We start from the raw sequence: 19,904 nt of genomic DNA, 5'->3' as shown, positions 1-19,904 counted from the left end.
GCTGATGAAAGAGAAAACGGAGTTGACCTGTTGTATAGTCATGTATTTCGATCCTGGGGTGGGTCGTGTTATCTGGCGGCGTCGGCATGAGCGGCCGGCGATCATGTCGGAAGAGCTCGAAGGAGGCGTCATACCACACAGGAAACAATGACGTGTTAAACGAAAATTTCTATCAGCAATATTTATGTATAATTAATATCAATGACAGTCAATTCAGTCTACATTTCATTAGGTATCATACCCATACACCAAGCACACATAGGAAATATATTCTTGCACAGCTGAACTTCGCCATCCCAAACGAGTAAAGTCGAATTTCTGGGAAGGTCGAAGTGGACCGCAAGTGTGCATTTGGCACTAAGATACGCAAAACTGTTGTCACTTATGCTTATTATAAAATTTATTTTTGCTTGAAGAAGGAGTTTACTTATTTGACGTCAAGATAAGCAAGCTCAGCTGTTTTAATTGTTTTGTTACAAGCTGCGCATGATTTGTTATATAAATAAGGACAACTGAAGTGGTGCCAAAAGCGCCATAAATAAGAAGAACCCGCAAATGATTGGACAATATAAAAGGCGGAATCCGACGAATTGACCACTCAATGCGACACAAATGCGTTTTGTTGTACATTGGAACTTTAAGCTTATGTATCTTACTTCTTCAAAGGCGACGGCGCCCAGGTCCGGATAAGCAATCTCAACCTTGTAGTAGAAGCGGTCCGGCAGTGCAGGTGGTGCCTTTCCGGACTTCCTTCCGGGGCAACACACGCTCTCTGGCGTCTGAAACGAGGCTTGATATGAGACGTGCTGGGCATTCAGAAAGCGCAAACGCGTAAATACAACTTTGAGATGTTTGAATTGATATATCATGTGAACATTGAATTATGTTTGGTAATTTAACTTTTAATCGATAAAATGGATCATTCCATGGTTGGGGAATGGCTCGCATTATTCATTTTGCTTGTCTTCTACTAGTATACAGTTTCGAAATCGACACTTGCAACACAACCCAAAACGTTATACCGAAATCATTATAAATCATGCACATACTATTATATTAGCTTATTTGTATTTTTAATCAATTCTCTATTTAATAAGCAAGTGTGACTGTAAACTATAATTGATTTTTAATGAACTTATAATAACATCCTACCCTCAGGAAAGTTGTGACGAGTTTTGAACTATGTCATCGTTTTCAATCTAGTCTATTTTTACAAGAAATTGATAGTATCAACATTGAAGAAGTGCAATGTAACCTGCATGTCCCCGTAGTCGAACTCTGCCGCTGGTATGAAGCGGGACATGGTGAAGATGTGGTGGTAGTTGTAGAGAGAGCCATTGGGGAGCCGCTCGCTGCCTTCCACCTCCGACATCACCGGAACTGAGCTCATCGTAGACGAGGTCGTCCAGTTGCCTGCCATAGTATGCATGGGACATGGACGTTGTATAAGTATGGAATTAACATGACTTATAGCGCAAGTTACACTTTACATGTAAACATGTATATTTCGACGTACATGTTGGAGAAAGACTTTAAGTCTTGATCATCGGACACATGTATACATGCTCATGCACAAATACATGACTGCAAATATGTGTATAAATAGAAGTACTAAATAATTCATGCGTGTGCTGATTATAAAAATTACCAGTTCAGTCTTTTTAATCAAGTATTATTTTGGTCGTTTTCATTACCTTATTTAAGTTAATATCTCAGTTATAGTATGTTTATCTGTAGAAAGTAATTACATATGCAGGCATGAAGTACTGAGTTAACTATAAATACCAGGGCGAACAACCATTCACAATCAGAAAAGCGAAACAATCTGTTTTTGAAATTTTGAACTGGAAATGATGCCACCACAGCCCGTCCTGTGGACCTACCCGCCACGTTGAAGTAGTAGTCAATCTTTCTCGTGTTGTTAACGCAGCTGGTCCAATGGTACACCGGCACGCCGTTCACTGTTGTGTTGCCTAGGTACGTCTGTGGGGGAGACAAAGTATATGCACATAGGGCACCGAGTAATATTGGGTTGTAGTTTCATACATTTTTTTTTGACAACAACAACCAATTTCAATTTGTAAGTACGACCATTAACTTGTTACACTATTTCTTGAACGGCATTTAAGAGAATAATCCGGGGCATAGTGGCTATGCTATTTACTAAGCAACCAGAAGTTCCCGTGTTTTGTTTTCCAGGTGCGTTCTTAAAATACTCCCCAAGTACTTGTTCTATCCAGTAAACTGACTCGAGGGCGTTGAAATAAGTCTCCGTCGTGCGATGCAATCTAAGTCAAGAAAATGGGCTTTAACTTACCTCATTATAATCCGTTCCAAACTTAAACGCCTCCTGCAAGGTTCCTATGTGAGGTAAGTTGTTGTTGATGTGAAATCCGAACAGCTGCGAGTAACGACTTCCGGAGATCCGCACACCGTGCAATTGTAATACCCAGCCGGATTGAAATTAAGTGGGGTTTAGCGATCACATGTTTTATATCCAACTAGATTGAAAAAGTGGGATTAAGCGATGACAGTTTAGACATTCGACTTTAATTTATAAATATGGTATATATTTCTGTGATGCATGTTTTTAAAGTTGATGTACTTAAAGAAGGTCATTTATGACACACATGAAGCAATTATACTCACACATACACAAGTTCAACATATTGCTATATGAATTATTGCCCTTATAATTTGAAGATATTTATATAGAGAGCAAATTTTTGACAGTGCATAATATATTATTACTATAAATTTAATGTAATTAATGTTTATTTGCTTAGTTATTGTCATATGACTAGATCGTTTTTTAAATACGTTTAATATAATATATTTAATCAAATAATATGCACATCATGGATTAAATTGAACTTTTCAAGAAAGCTATCTAACGTACATACGGTTCAAATAATACACTTCGTCTGAAGCGTGGTTGAACACAATCAAGGTGTCCATTCCGTTGGCAAACAGCTTTACTGCCGCCCTGTTGCCTGGACTATCATAGAACACTCGGATCCATTCCGTGAGGCTCTGTTCCAAAAGATTGACTTGAGCGTCTACAGCGAACGCTCCATTCGTCATTGTGGCAAGATCCGGAAGTCCAGGGTCAGGCATTGCTGAAAAATCACAATTATGTACACGCCGATAAAATGTTGACTCGTAATTCATTACATTATCAAATCGTTATGTCCAAACATAATTAATTGGCTTCCGGGCCTCTGAACGTCCAATTACATACTACTTGACTGTATATTGGTAAATTATGATGATACATTTAACTGTTTTTGTTTTTTTTCTCCCAGCATTATTGTAGAATTGGTATCATTTAAGAGTCTATGTTTTGATGAAAACATTATCAGTTCGGGTTTAAGACAGAGCTTTTTTTCGCTGAACGCATAATATTATCTCACTACACGAATATGTGCTAAAAGCGTCGATAAAATATAGTTTACATTTGTTTCGGTCCTTTTTTCGGTTGACCATGTAGAAAACAGCGCGTCGATCTACGAAATAAGTGACTTGTTTTTTGTTGTTGAATGGATTGTCAACAATGTTGACTAATAAGTCAATTCATACAATACATTTTAAGAAAATGGTCATGAAGGGATTATATAATTCTAGAAAAGGGCAAAAACTCCGTCATATCCTTTGTATCCATGAACACATACGAATAACAAAAGAAGACTTTTAAATTGTGTACCATTCAAATAATATAACTATCATCTATCTTAATGTACGTTGTGATCTATAACATGTGCTTTACGCGACGCATACTGCAAACACGATGCGTCGTTACCGTTAGGACTTGGAGAATGCCAACAGGACCACCGGTAACCAGGGTGTCTAGAACGGAAACGCTTGGACATACATTTTACGTTTAATTAAGGTTGTCAAATCATAAGACAATATCTTTTACATTATAAATCTCAACGGCCTATATTACCTACATACATAAAGAAAATAGTAAGCAGCCCAAAAGAAGAAAGACATATTTATAAAATCTTAATCCAAAACAATGACATTACAGCTTGTCAAACAAAATGGAATTCGGAATTTGTTAATATTGACTGGAAAAACATACATAAACACGTGTTCAACCTTACTAAAGATACATATATTAGATGGTTCCAATCCAGAATAGTCCACAGAATCTTAGGAACAAATTCACTTATGTTCAAAATGAGAATTGCTTCCAATAATCTTTGTACATTTTGTAATAATGAAGTTAAAAATATTATGCACTTGTTCTGGTACTGTCCATATTCCCAAGAAATTGTTAAATTTGTTGTTGAGACTATTCATAGAAGAAGACCAAACTTAACTATTGATTTAACATGTCAAGATCTAATACTTGGAATCACAACCCCAAAAATGAATGATTTAAACATTGTTTGTTTAGAAATTAAAAGGTATATTTTTCATTGTCAGAAGAAAAACAGAATCCCTTCAACTTTTGGACTTGTAAATAGCATGAAACACAATTTCGAAATATACAAAACCATATTTAAAACAGATGATGAATTTCGAGACTGGTCCCTTATACAAATATTTGTAGACATCTCCCATAACGACAACACTAATCATATTAACACATAATCTAGATACTATAGATTGCATTTAATCACAAAATTGTTTGTGAATTCTGCATTTTAAATGTATTTTACATTATGCAATTCAGCACTTAAGTTACCTTTCAAATGTGTAATATATTACAGGCAAAAGATAAACATACCTACAACTAAAGTTTTATAACATGTACAAGCAAATTAGTTGGTATACTGCTAGAAATATTAAATCGTATCAATTGTATATGAATGTATGTTTCATAACAACATGTATGCTGTTAGCAAATAGCTGTACTTAAATATTATGTAAATAATATGCTTGCATGTATGTATGTTGTGTCTTACGGAAAGAATAGCCAACTGCATGTGTTTATGTACCCATCTAATAAATGTCTTAAAATATTATATGAAAACATGCTTGTATGTATGTCTGTAATATCTTACGAAGAAAATAAAAAATCTAAAAAAGCAACAACAAAAAATGAATAAATATTGTTTACATTATGAAAAAGCAAAAAAGGTCATTTAGGTAAAAATATGTGAAACATACAATAAAAGATACGTTTTTAATAATATAAACTTTTGAAACCCGCGGGGACATCACAACGTTTCCCATGAAAGTGTTATCTGGATGAGTTTGTATAACAACGCAAGTTTTTTTTTATAAAACGTCATGATATGCTAGTGTATCCCTTTTTGTTTTCTTTTTTTAGTTGACTTGCTATATACATGTAATCAGTGCAAACAATTTGAAATTTAATACAGCAGAAATAAATCACTTTACTCAAGCAATAGACAATATTCGGAATTCGGAACTGGAATACAAACAAAACCTTTATTGCTATTATGTCACATAAATATTGGCATTTTGAAAATATTTTTTACGTAACTGTACGTTGAATGACGTGTTCCGAGTAACAACTAGATGCAATGACTACGTGTATAGCCTTCATGTGTATATGTTATTCACTATTGAAATGAATACTTAAATGTCTACCTTTTTGGCCAATAAATAACGTTTCTGATGTGGTAGTCCAATTGCTTTATCACGGCCGTTAATCACGCGCACCACCTTTTTTTTGAGATGCATTAATAAATGAGCCAATGCAACTTCCGAGGTGGCGCTCAGGCCCGGATGTTTTGAAAGTTCATAGATGATTTGACAGGGTGCTTAGGTTTTATATCGTTTTTTAAACATATTTCGCATTATTTTTTTCAAATCGGGAAATGTAGTGCGATACAACACAGGCTAATCAGGGACGACACTTTCCGCCTAAACGTGATTTTCAGTAAGGAGGGACTTCCTTGAAACTAAAAATACCATAAAAGCGGAAAGTGTCGTCCCTGATTAGCCTGTGCGCACTGCACAGGCTAATCTGGGACGACACTTTACGCACATGCATCATGCCCAGTTTTCTCAGAACACGACTCATTTTAAAGAAAATGCGAATCAAATAACAGTTAGTAAATACTTTAACTTACCAAAAAAATGTCCACATAGTTAACGTAAATAAAAGTTAGAATGATAATGAAATCATCCTAAATACGTTGAAATAACTTAAAAACACACTTAATTGGAATCGTTGTATTTAGTGTAGCTTATACGTTGTATACATTTACACCAATAAATACCAAAACTATGTTAAGTTCGACAAATCCCAAGTCAAGCAATGTGCACATATCTATGTTTAATGTATCGAGATAATAAATCTGATTACTAATTGTTCGCTTGTATACGTGTATATTGTCCGATATTGATAGCGACTTGTGATACTGGAAGTCATTGAGATTTGATTGTCTCATCCTACATAAGTTTTACACTGCCTCGAACACCGATTGGATACATATTCCCAGTAAAACAAAACTGTTTCGAACTTTTGTTTTGAAAATCATAGTGTAGATCTACACGCATATACATACTACACTTAAACACAACGGAAATAAGGATTGAAAAGGGAATAGTCACGTTACCCTTGATTATTTTTCGCCAGGCATTTCTAAAATGTTCATTATAGAAAAGGTAATAAAGACGGATAGTTTTTTAAGTGCCGGCGAAACTTCATGTAAGCGCGTAAAGTCATATGATCAAAAAAACGTTGCGTTGTATGTCATATTGAAAGCGATGGTTCTAGTAGAAATCATTTTTAGTAGAAAGGTCAAACTGCACGATTAAAAAAATATTATTTAATGTCTTATTATTTTGAAATGGTTTTTATTCTGACAAATATTGATTTGATGAATATTGATTAATAATGTACGAGTAGTTATTGATTTGAGCGTCTGTATTTCCTGATATGCCTTAATTTGTACTTTTGTTTATGTGATTGCTTTAATTGCTTTATAATTGTTAATTTTATTTAATTATTCTTATGTACAGTAGGGCTGAATTCGCACCTTGTGACTACCCTAGTTCCCACAAACAGTAACTCGATGTTCAACAATCAAATAATCCAGACAATCGACGTAAAGTTAAATTGAACCTGTGGAAAAAGATAATTTTATACAAGGGTAGTACTAGAATTGTATGCTTCTTCTACGCTTAAATCCGTGCGTCAACGTGCTTGTGGAGTATGCATCATTAATTCACTCAGTTCGAGTCACTGGCGCTAAAGTCGACGAATATACAAAAATGTACTCGACTTTGCTCACTCTTAGGTAACACCCTTTAACCTATGTTTTATCGGATGATAAATGTCAGGGAGCAAAGTATGTGCGCACCGGGTCAATATTCATTTCGACAAGACGACAACTAAAGTGGTTGCTGACACGGGCATTGTGCTGTAATGTTAAAATATTGTATAGTTGTTACATTGATGTGATAGTATTTAATACTATCAGATTTGTGGTTTTTGGTTATTTGTTATAGATTCTAAATAATAACAAATCGGCGTTGTGTGTTAATGTAAACATCGCCCGGTGTATTTTATCCTGCAAAAAAGCAAACAAAGAATGGCAACGATTAAAGAGCGGATTTTGGAATTATATGAATGGAGTGTGAAAGTGTCAGGTAAAACATTTCAAGTGTACATATAATAACTGATTAAAATGTATATTTATCGCATGGCTTGTGGTTTAAGCATAGTTTAACATATCTGGTTTAACAAAATAAACAACATCGAGACTCGAGTGCTATTTACTCGATGCATATTCAATGATAATATCTGACTTCGGTGTTTAACGGGACTTGAAGTTGTTTACAGACGTTTTATACCTTTATTTACTTCGAAATGGACTTGGTCGCGATTGAGTCGCCACTTTATTCGCCCGTCCGCATTAAATATACTATATGTTATTAATTGTGCGGGTTATTATACATTTGATGTACGTCTTTCCGTCCGAACTAGAATGTTTCTGAACTTGATCTTATGAACTAACGATCCGAGGTGGATGAAACTTTATGCAGAATGCCGAATGCAGAATGCCGACCATGTGTCGGAGATGGGCATATTGTCAAGTCGTTCCGATAGGATGATTTTTCGGTGAGTTTTTTTTTTTCGTTTCCATGGACGATCTTACTAGATCTAACTAACGATTCGAATTGGATTGGCATTTTTAAGCTAAGCGCGCGCTTATTATTTAGTTGTAATGCCTATTTTTCGGTGAGTTATTGCCCTTAAAATTCAAATTAGACATTTTAATTGTTGTGCGACATAAATGCCAAAGTCGATGCCATTTTATGATGGTTTATTAGCAACAAACCATCCATTGACGAAGCGCAATTTTACTGTACCATTTTCTCACGTTTGTCATAAACAGTCCTTAAAATAAACATTTTATATTGCAATTGAAGAGTTCAATTGTAATTTAAAGAGCGGAATTAAAAACAAATGACCTACTGGCATTCGAAACTTTTGCCCTCGGACTCTGAGGCTACCGTCCTAACCACTTGGTTACCCGAACTTATTTTGCATTATGCGTCTGTTACTTTATGTAAATGGCCCTTATGTCGTATGAACCTGAAACGAAACGAGAGCGCCGATGGCGTTAAAAGCATAGGTGCAAGATACAGGGAAGAATGGCGTCACGTGGTATAATGTAGTTCGATATCGCCATCCGCGAATTTCTCAAATCAATAATTTCAAACAATTACCGACTATTTAAATAGATAATCTTTCCATTTACATCAGTGTTTGAAACGCTTATGAAAAATAATTACCCAAGCCTTTCAAAATTTAAGCACGGACAGATCTGTATAGAACTATTGTTTTCACAAATGAAAATAGACGCTACCCTATTCGTCTGCGTCAAGAATTTGTCGTAAAACTTGTGGTAAGCGTTAGATGCAGACGTGCACAACAGATTGAGTTCTGAATACAGATTTCTGAATGCAGATTTTTATAGAAACTCCTCACAGCAGTTACTTCCCTTGCTTCGCCCGGTCAGTAACTTCTAGTATAAGGGAGGCCACTGCGTAGGAGATTGAGATTTATAGTGCAGATAGAATTGTTTTACGAACGAAATTTGTTTTAGGTTATAAGAAGATTTTTTGACATAAAACGGTCTTAGAAAAATTCACTAAAAACGGTGTCAGCAATATTCTTGGAAGAAAACGTTAGAAAAACGTTTCCAAAAAAAATTGTAAGAATGACCATATACTAAATTAAATAGATATTTCGTCTGATTTTTGATCAGGTAAGGCTTCATAAAGGGTAACCAATCGATGTGGATTTTTGAAATGTGGTATATACCATAAGCATAGGTGCGTAACGCACCTATGCTAAAAACTAAGCTAACACTACACCGTTCTTAGGGAAAACTAATTTTTAATTAATGAATCCGTTGACATGTCCATTTCATTACAAAACAGCTTAGAACTTAATAATCAAAGATGCTTTCGTATTGATGTATTTCTTAACATTTAATTTTGCAATTAAACTTGTGCCGTAAAAGTCCTTTCTAGTTAAAGGGATCTTTTCACGCTTTGGTAAATTGACAAAATTGAAAAAAGTTGTTTCAGATTCGCAAATTTTCGTTTTAGTTATGATATTTGTGAGAAAACAGTAATACTGAACATTTACCATGGTCTAATATAGCCATTATATGCATCTTTTGACGATTTTAAAACCTAAAAATTATAAAGCGTTGCAACGCGAAACGATTGAATAATTTGGAGAGTTCTGTTTTTGTCGTTAAATTTTGTGAAACTACGAAGATTGCTTATATAAGGTATACAATACATTCAGTATGTGTACACGGCGGAATAGCTCAGTAGGATAAAGCGTTTTTACTTCAGGACTCTGGCAGGACTCCAGGGGTCACTGGTTCGAAACCTGGTCCGGGCAATTTTCTTTTCCTTTTTTTAATTTTATTCTTGATTTTTTACTGGAGCTTTTACGATCCAATGTTTACATTTATCGATATAAAGCATTTAATGAATAAGTTAAAAAATGCCAAAATCTGTGAAAAGGCCCCTTTAACATTCGAGAAATTCATTTATTTAAAAAAAAACAATTTCATAGTGTAGGCGTTTGTCTTAAAAAGCAACGATTGTATGGTATTGCCTTATTACAAGTTATTGCATAATTCACCCAGACGACTTCCCAAAATACTGTGATCCGATAGGCAAAAATGTAATTTATTTATAATGCTCTTTCGTTAATTAGCTTTTCTTTTCATGTTCTTACATACTACCGTCTAGCGTATAATGGGTATTTGACCATTCACTGACTGTTTGTGTCAAATCAGTAAGTCAGTACACGCTTGACAACCGTGCAGATAGGCTTCACAATTTCTTGTTGTCGCGGGCGAGGCGCGTTTTAGGGTCCCGCATGTATCGTGTTTAAAAGAATATTTCGAGAGCTCGAATGGAGTGTTTGTGTTGAAGATTTTACAGCAAACATAAATCTTAATAAAAAAATAATGGACTTGTGTACATTATTGTGTTTCATCGACTATGTTACAAACTTTACAAAATATCAATATGTGTTCCTTTTTGATTAGGACATGCCTTTTCTTTGTAGACCACATTTTATATGAGAAATTAATTTCTACATGCATAACTGGGATTAATATCGTTCAATCAAACAATTAAAACAAAGCTAGTTTTAAACGTGTGAGTTTTAGTATAAGGTTATTTTATGGGTGAAAGATGACGCATGCCTGAAGTTTCTTGGATTGTGACGGTTTACAATTTTGATGCTGTCAGAATTTAACAAATATACAGGGCTCAACATTAATGGTTGTCCTATTGCCCCTGGCTTTATTTAGCTTCGGCTTTACAAGTAACTTAAAGTCTGCAAAATACAATACACAGAAAAATCATCCGAAAGTGCCAAAAAGTGCGAATTGAAACGAAAACGCAACTTTTTACCATAATGGAAAAGTGAGTTTGAATGGTTGAGATATGATGAATCGTTAGGAGCAATGTTTAATAATCAAATATTGGCACAAATCTACATTTAGACTTTGATTACTGTAATATTTTGTTAAATGTGCAAAAATAAAAAATAAATTGTGGTGTATCATTTTGATCTTTTTTAAAACATATGAGGTTTACAGTTAATGGTTTACAGTTAATGTGATATTTCATGTTTGGGCAAGTGGCTTTACGTTCAGGGCAAGTAGATTTTCTAAGTACTTGCTCGGCAGGGCAAGTTGGTTTTTAGGTTAATGTTGAGCCCTGATATACAAATTCATATCCTTAATCATTGATCCGTGTACTAATATAATATAATTAATTAACTTTCACTTTCAAGTATTTATATAATCGACCAATTCAGAAAGATAGATTCGATCTTTTGTCTCTTATTAAACTATTAACTACATAAATACAGATAATGGGAGCAATGAAGTGATCTAATTAAAATATTTCCGTCATTTAATACAGATCCTAGAACAGACAAATGGCTGCTGCTGGACAACCCGCTGCCGATTGTTGGGATATTCTTCATGTATTTGTTTGTGGTGTGGTACGGACCTCGCTTCATGAAGCACCGGGACCCCGTGCCCCTTCGTCTGGTCATCATCCCCTACAATCTGGCCCTTGTGGGCCTGTGTGCCTATATGTGCCATGAGGTAATAGGACGCCCCTTCGTCTGCACGAACATTATAATGAAGAATTCAAGACGTCCTTATTTATCGACATAACATTCAATTCCAGTCTTGGGGCAATCCATATAAGTGTTAGGGATGTTAGCGATATCGCTCGCGTTTATAATATCAACCAGAATTATATCCCTTTGTTACAATGTGTTTGTAAGCGTTTATTTCCATTTTTATCTGTCATTCTTTTAAAACGTCTTTTGAAAACTTCATTATTTCAGTTTTTCATTTCTGCCTACCAATCCGGTTACAGTCTGAAATGTCAACCTGTGGATTACTCCAACAGCCCTCTTGCATTAAGGGTAGGTTTGTAGATTTACACTGGCATGTAAAAAAATTATTGTAAAATATATTTGTAGGATTTAACTAGTAATACGCATTTTTGTGTAAGAACAACAAAGGAATAAACCTCATAAACAATGCAGGATAGAAATATTCGAAAATGGACAATAGTTGCAACACAAATATAATCTTAATATGATGCTTTTGAATGATAACATATTTAAGATCAAAACAGTTTGCCACCAATGTAGATGATGTTGGTTTACTTGTAATGTCTTTAACTTTAACTCCCGCATGATTGGCGTAGAGAAATTTGTTCTTTTCGCGGACTTCCCGATGTAAATAGGGTTTTTTGTTTTGTTATTGAACGTGTTTTCACGGACTTTCAGATGGCCAGCGTGTGCTGGTGGTTCTTCTTTTCCAAGGTCATCGAGCTTCTTGACACGGTAAGACCTCCACCCTTTAGACAGTGACACCCCAGACAAATAGCATGACATTTGTTTCGTGTTTCAATTACTAGTATGAGAGGGAACCGGTTGTGTGTCTGTGATTCACGTCTCAGGGGTTTCCCTGGCCTTACAAAAGTTGTCGCCACTGTAAAGAGGGCCTTTTCACGTTTTGGTAAATTGACAAAATGAAAAAGAAAAGTTTCAGAATCGCAAGTTTTCGTTGTAGTTGATAGTTAACCATGCTCTAAAATACCCATTATATGCATCTTTTGACGATTTAAAAGCCTGAAAATTATAAAGCGTTGCAACGCGAAACTATTGAATAATTTTGCGAGTTCTGTTGTTGTCGTTTGTTATTTTGTGATACAACGAGGATTGTTTATATAAAGAATAAAATACATTACTCTTTGTATGAGCTTGGATAGCCGAGTGGTCTAAGCGATAGACTTACTCCAGGGGCCAGTGGAACGAGCCCAGTTGAAGTTACTTTTTTTCTTTCTTTAATTTTATTCTTGATTTTTTTTACTGGAACTTTTTAGATCCAATGTTTATATTTTTCAATATAAAGCATTTAATGACAAACTTCAATGCATGCCAAAATCTGTAAAACGGCCCCTTTAAAGTAACTTTTATGAAGTTTAAGCGACTTGGACTGATGACTGGTAAGTGTTTTGCCTACATGGTCATTTTATTCAATAATTGATCCCAAAAGTTATTCTATTTCTATAGAAATAAAGAAAACAGAAAACTTTTGAGCAACATTTTATTACAAATGATTCAGACATTAAATGTATGCAAGAAACAGAACATTATTGTTTGGTTGATTGCTGCCTTGTACTTGGAAGACTTCATGGCTGTTACTCTGCTTCGATGTGGTAGTCTAAACATAAGCAGAAAAAGTATGTGACCAAACTTGAAATCTAAAAACAACATTTTGCAACGTATTTCTCTTCATGTTTTGCCATTTGGAATCATTCTCAAGTTTTTCAATTAAATCAGTGCCAAAAGCATGCTTTGAGGTTGAAAGAAAGTATGTTAAATCATGATTGCAAGTGAATAAAAAGTATTGTATCTAAATACATTAAAATTGAAAGCAAACTGTTATAAACCCAAACATTATTTACACCAAGTATGAAAAAAATAATTAAACTTTTAAAGACATACTTTCTTATGAACCAATCTTGCTGTGTAATGTTATTTGTAATTGATGTTACTAGTGGCTATTACGTAAATATTGAAATATTGTTTGTAAACGAACACCGTATAGTGTCAGTATTTGCGTTAACTGCGATGTTTTACGTAAGTAATGTCGTAAAACAAAAGTTTGCACAAACATTAAAAAAAAAAAAATTCTTCGTGTACTCAAGGTGTTTTTCATCCTGCGCAAGAAGTCTGACCAGGTCACGTTTCTACACGTGTACCACCACTGCTCAATGATCATCAACTGGTACATGGGGGCCAAGTATGTCGCGGGCGGACAGTGTACGTGCAGTCAATGCTAATATGTAGAACATGGTAGATTTATAACGACTTAAGTAAATTAAAATGCCCAAACAGCATGGCAGAAACCGATTGTGCATATTTTTTTTACAAGAACTGTACTTCCAACCGTGTGTGCCTTTTGTAGATGCCTAAATTAAATATCGTCAAAGTTATTAGTACACCACTGTTTTTTAAACTACAATTTTCACGTAATCGACGGATTTTCACAACAATAACTTGCAGTGTGTCCTTATCATTTTCAGACTTATGACTTTAGAACTGACCGCTGTGTTATGGCTTTACTGGATTTCCCTATTTCAGCGTTTTTCGTTGCTCTGTTGAACTCGTTTGTGCACGTGTTCATGTACACTTACTACGGACTGGCTGCCATCGGCCCACACATGCAGAAATACCTCTGGTGGAAACGCTATCTCACCAAAATGCAACTGGTAACACAATATGTTTTATCCCTTATACTATTTTCGATTGTTATGCTATTTTATAAAGCCAGTCCAAGACATAAATTCAAAAAGTTGAGCGCTGATACAGTACAGAACGTACGTCCTGCAATATATTCAGTAATTCATGATACTGGCACATTTTTCAAAGATAACTGATTCTCCATTAATACTTTTTGTTTTTTTATATTTTATTGGTGACAACCTTTTAACATTGCAATCATATTCAACAATTAACGACTAAGCACATAATGAATAACATACCATGAATACAATTAATCAAATATAAGTCTGCTGCAACTGCTTCTATCTTCATATTGACATCACTTCTCTCCCCTGCTGAATTATATTGACGGCAGTGAAACAGGGGAGGTCACTGTAAAATTGCGCGTTTTTAATTTGCGTTATTATTGGCTCTAGCGATCGTCACACTCCCTCTAAGACCAGCAATCATTATATATCAAGTGTATATCAACTATAAGAAACTGTTGATGCTTTTGTTTCAGACACAATTTGTATTGTTTCTCATTCACACGGGTTACAATCTACTAATAGACTGCGACTTCCCTCGCGGGTTCATGATTGCGGTGTTCCTATACGCTCTGTCGCTCATTGCCTTGTTTGGTAACTTCTATTACCAAACCTACAGCAGCAAGAAGGAAAAGAAGAAGCGAAGTTAATGAATCATTTGTTGTTAGATGTAAATGATGTTTGGACAAGACCAAAAATAAGTTGTTCGTTCCCACCCACATCACCTCAAAATTAGATATTTTTATTATATGCCTATCTTTTCCCACTTAAATTCGGAAGTTAAATGACAGATTTCTTCCAAATATATTTGTGCCTTATTTTACTTTTACTTTGTTAACATTGATTTTGTGAATATGATTGAATGTACGTGTAGCAAAAACTAAACCTATAATAGCAAACAAGTGTGAAGGGTCAGTTACAAAAATTAGGGTCGGTTGGGTTAATGAAAGCAGACATCTGTTTTAGGCCTTATTAAATAGGTTTTATGACTGGAACGAATGTTAATTGATATTGGTAACTTAAGTGGTGTTGTGAATGTGTTGCCTTAGCTAGACAAAGTTAGTTAAAAAATAAATCATTCGATATGGTCACATTCTTGCTTTCCTAGTCATATACGTGCCTGCAAGGAAACACAATTATATGTGGCCGCCATACTTGCGGACGAGTATAAAGTACAATGTCCGTGAGCGAGTATTTGTGTGCGTGCGCGCGTCCGTACATATGCGTGTGTGCGTGTTCGTGTGCGTGTGTTTGTATATGTATAATAGAGCATTGACGTGTCCGGCTCATTACTAAGCCAACTTGATGGGGTTCCTCAATAAATTGGGACATATAATCCAGACGACTGGTCATTATGACAACGAGGTATCACGATGGTATTTAACAGCAGTTTCTCTTGATGGGAAGTATTATGAGAACACCATAGGAGGGCGAACGGACATGTGGTTGGGCGGAGCGGCTGGCGGCTTTGCGCTTCTACTCGTACAGTTTCCATTGAATCTTAACCAAACTTTCTGTAAATGTCGATAACCCGCCAATTTTCGAAGGGCTCTTCAGAGAACTTGCCTCATTATAAAAAACTGCAAAATTCGCCGTTTCCGCTCTTCAACATGTTCAGTCTTCATCGAATCTTTACCAAACTTTCTGGCAATGTTTTGTGACATAAATTAGAGGCGAAGTTTGATAACCAGTCTCTAAACAAATGCTTAATTCGCTGTTTCCGCTCTCTAACTCGTACAGTGTTCGTTGAATAATCATAAAATTTTCTTGAAATTTTTGTTGACATTACTCTGAGGCCAAGTTCGAAAACAGCCATTTCGTACAAAGTACTTCAGAGTTATCGACGTTAAACAAACTCCTCTCTCTTAATAATACAGTGGTCATCGAATCTTTACCACATTTTCTTTAAATGTTTGTTTTCATACAATTGAAGTTCTATAAGTAGACACATCGCCCCACCACATGCACCAGACAAATCAATTTTACATAATACGCATAAACTTAACAGACACTGTCAAAATTAACCGTGCTTTTTTCTCCGTTGTATGGATTATTATGCCGTTATGAAGGGCTGCGAAACATTTCGCAAAATTATCTTGCATCTTGGTAAACAACAAAATGGTAACCATCTTTTGTCAGACTTTTTTGTGCAATTCAAGACAAGGTAACTTAATGGTGTTTAACCTTTTTAGCTCGACTATAATATATGAAATATATATAGTGGAGCTATCCTACTCACCCCGGCGTCGGCATTCCCGTTCCCGTTAACGTTAGCGTAAGCGTGCAAATGTTAAAGTTTGCGTACTACCCCAAATATTTCCAATGTCCCTTGACATATTGCTTCATATGTTGCATACTTGTTTACCATCATTACCCCAACCTATTAACAAGAGCAGACAACTGTATCAAGCATGTTGACAGAATTATGGCCCCTTTTATACTTAGAATATGAATATTATTGATAAATCTATGTTAGAGTTTGCGTACTACCCCAAATATTTCCTGTGTCCTTTGACATATTTCTTTAATATTTTGCATACTTGTTCACCATCATGACCCCAACCTATAAACAAGAGCAGACAACTGTATCAAGCATTTCGACAGAATTATTGCCCCTTGTGTACTTAGAATATGCAATAAATGATAAATCTATGTTTAAGTTTGCGTACTACCCCAACTATTTCCTGTGTCCCTTGACATATTGCTTTCATATTGTGCATACTTGTTTATCAACATGACCCCAACCTATAAACAAGAGCAGACAACTGTATCAAGCATTTTGACAGAATTATGGCCACTTTTATACTTAGAATATGCAAATTATTGATAAATCTATGTTAAAATTTGACAAAACAACACTTACCGGACATACCACAATGCACTCTACCCAAACCATCCCCACGCCCCGCCCCCCCCCCCAGAACCCCCCACCCCCACCCCCAGAAAAAAATAATATAGTTTTATTATTTTTGTAAGATCATCTATTAAATGATCACACACCCACATTATACCCCCGTCTCCCCCATCCACCCACCCCCCCCCCCCCCAAAAAAAAAAATTTAAATAAATAAAATAAATTTGTTTTCTAATATTTGAAAGATTATCTATTAATGATCACACACCCACATTATACCCCCCCCCCCTCTCCATGATGGCTTACGTTATACTGTAAAGCAATCGAATAGTCGAGCGCGCTGTTCTCTGACAGCTTTTGTTTAATTACTCTCGGATAACAGGTCATGGCTACATACAATTTTATGGTATGATAAAGGTAACAGTATGCTTAATGATTGAGATTTTTAATGATATTCTCTTTAAAACTCTTGTTGATTAACTGGAAGACGTGATTACAGTTAAAAACTCTGATTTTTATGGTTTTCTCGACATGTGAGACTTAGGCGGAAGCGAGTTAAATTTAACTGTTACCATGGTTATACAATTATGCTTCGAATGTAATGTTATGTCAATCCCTAGACTCCTCTTCTACAATCTTTGAATTCCTCTTTAATTGTGATTGTATCACAATAGGAAAAATAACACAACAAGACTAAGTCGATTTTGTAGAACTCCTCGGTATCTTGATAATTGCTTGACACAGTAACATTTGGTTCCAGTTCCATAATTTGCGTCAGTTAATTTGATCATTGTTGATATCGAAAAAAAAATCCTACAAATCTTACAAACGCACCATTAAAGGTATATCTTTAATGAGATCTGTATACTCATTTGCTGGGTATGAAACTAAACGCATACTATCAGACTTTGATGATAACACGTGATAAAATGTGAAAAACAAAACATCAAATTAACGAATTAATAACAGAAAGTTCTTGAGTTATATATATTTTAAACCAACTGACTAACACGACATCAAGTGATTTGAGTTTCGTCAATTTTTTTTTAATAATATACGTACAGTTAACTTAATTTCGATCGCTTAAACTCCAATCACACTGTATAAGCATACAGTAAAATACCACTCAAAGAGAAAGCGAGTCATTAATTGCAAGCATGATTTTCTATCGATATGGTCAAAGTTTATTTATTTTACGACTGCAACGATAAAACAACACATTACTCCATTTAACTAGTTTAATGACCCGATTCCAAAATATTTTGCCTCCCAATAAACATCACAAACATGTAATAGAATGCACAAAGTATTCACTAACAGATCTCTTTAATATATTATACGAGTAAAAAGTGGGGTATAAAAGGCTGCAGCGAAAAAACAGCCGGTGGTAACCACGAGCACCGAAAGATCGGCTACTCACTCGTGGAAACCTGTTACTTTGAAAATATGCCTACCGGAGGTGGATGAGCACACGATAAAATTACAAAACGTGAAGTAACACCGTTATAGTAGCAACACCGCGTACCCAAAATAAAAAATGCTATTGCTCATCAAGCGACCGAACTAGGAAGAACCATATACTTTGCTGGGCTAAACCTAGTTCTACCAATCGCTTGACCATTGGATCCACTTTTACTTGATCACTACACTTGTGATCACACTTTTTTCGCACTTGCGAATTACATACTTAATCGGACATTGATCACTACACTTGTGATCACACTTTTGCGCACTTGCGATAACACTTACTTGATCACTACACTTGTGATCTTTTACATACTTAATCGGACATTAATAACTACACTTGTGATCACACTTTTTGCGCACTTGCGATATCACTTACTTGATCACTACACTTGTGATCCAATACTTTTACTTGTACCTTTTACATACTTAATCGGACATTGATCACTACACTTGTGATCACACTTTTTCGCACTTGCGATAATATACTTAATCGGACATTGATCACTACACTTGTGATAACACTTTTTCGCACTTGCGATAATACTTTTACTTGATCACTACACTTGTGATCACACTTTTATCGCCACACTTGCGATAATATTACTTGTACCTTTTTACACTGGTCAAAGTTTATTCATTTCAAAGTATATTCAAAATTTAGTTATTGTACATAACAAATACATCGTCAACATGTTTGCATATTTTTTTATTAAGTATATTCGAAATTTCTTAAAGCCATAGGGTACTTTTCTCACATGCTTTTTGAGTCTGACGATTGTCGTCTCTATACAACTATAACTATTTTCACAGACAGATCTTGTTGAAAGTTTTGTTTTATCTTTATTACTCCTGACTGGTTTGATGTCTGGCGATTTAAGTGATGCATCTGCATCAGACAAAAACGGATACCTATCAGAAATAATATGCTAAAATTGATCGCTTTGCATTAAAATGAACGCCATCATTAAAATGAATGTTCGCTTATACGAACACATTTTATGTATATATGACTAATAACATTTCATTGAAACACGTATATACAAAACACAACCATTTCTATCGAATGTTAAAACAGGCCTTTATCAATGACGGTTCCATCTCGATGTTCACAGCACTGATGGCCTCCACGACACAGATAAGTTGAGCAGTCAACTCGGACTTTTTTTAACACTTTTAACACAAACATGTACTCGATACTTCTTATATGATAAAAAGGTCATTATTCCTAATAATGTGTGCAGCTCTGCGGATGCATTAAAATCATTCAACTATT

At 35.2% G+C, this 19,904-nt stretch overlaps 2 protein-coding genes and 1 long non-coding RNA gene across 23 annotated transcripts in view; 1 reads left to right on the top strand and 2 right to left on the bottom strand.

The window, feature by feature from the left end:
* The window catches only part of LOC127867551 (uncharacterized), an 83,336-nt gene that overhangs the window by 19,945 nt on the left and 43,487 nt on the right, over positions 1-19,904 (bottom strand). The window lies entirely within an intron of this gene.
* On the bottom strand, positions 1,376-6,253 carry LOC127867558 (uncharacterized). 3 transcript variants are annotated; one of them, XR_008043554.1, is made up of 5 exons: positions 6,051-6,253; positions 2,900-3,119; positions 2,318-2,501; positions 1,884-1,983; positions 1,376-1,413 (listed from the first exon to the last, which is right to left on the bottom strand). It is a non-coding gene; the product is annotated as an uncharacterized LOC127867558 (long non-coding RNA). The 3 variants fall into 3 exon arrangements; XR_008043553.1 differs by having other exon boundaries at positions 2,904-3,119; XR_008043552.1 differs by having other exon boundaries at positions 2,318-3,119.
* LOC127867554 (elongation of very long chain fatty acids protein 4-like) overlaps positions 7,243-19,904 on the top strand; it is a 74,461-nt gene continuing 61,799 nt past the window's right edge. Inside the window, exons 1-7 of one of the 2 annotated variants that reach the window (XM_052408824.1) lie at positions 7,249-7,575; positions 11,395-11,582; positions 11,831-11,911; positions 12,281-12,337; positions 13,708-13,822; positions 14,144-14,271; positions 14,787-15,399. In XM_052408824.1, the coding sequence (XP_052264784.1) occupies positions 7,518-7,575; positions 11,395-11,582; positions 11,831-11,911; positions 12,281-12,337; positions 13,708-13,822; positions 14,144-14,271; positions 14,787-14,960 (801 nt within the window). In that variant the 5' untranslated portion in view covers positions 7,249-7,517 and the 3' untranslated portion in view covers positions 14,961-15,399. Of the gene's footprint in view, positions 7,576-11,394; positions 11,583-11,830; positions 11,912-12,280; positions 12,338-13,707; positions 13,823-14,143; positions 14,272-14,786; positions 15,400-19,904 lie in introns of those variants that run through there. The other variant, XM_052408823.1, reaches the window with a different exon arrangement.

This window comes from Dreissena polymorpha, chromosome 2, assembly GCF_020536995.1.
Source record: "Dreissena polymorpha isolate Duluth1 chromosome 2, UMN_Dpol_1.0, whole genome shotgun sequence".
Classification (NCBI taxonomy): domain Eukaryota; kingdom Metazoa; phylum Mollusca; class Bivalvia; order Myida; family Dreissenidae; genus Dreissena; species Dreissena polymorpha.
This window is presented reverse-complemented; position numbering and strand designations above follow the sequence as displayed.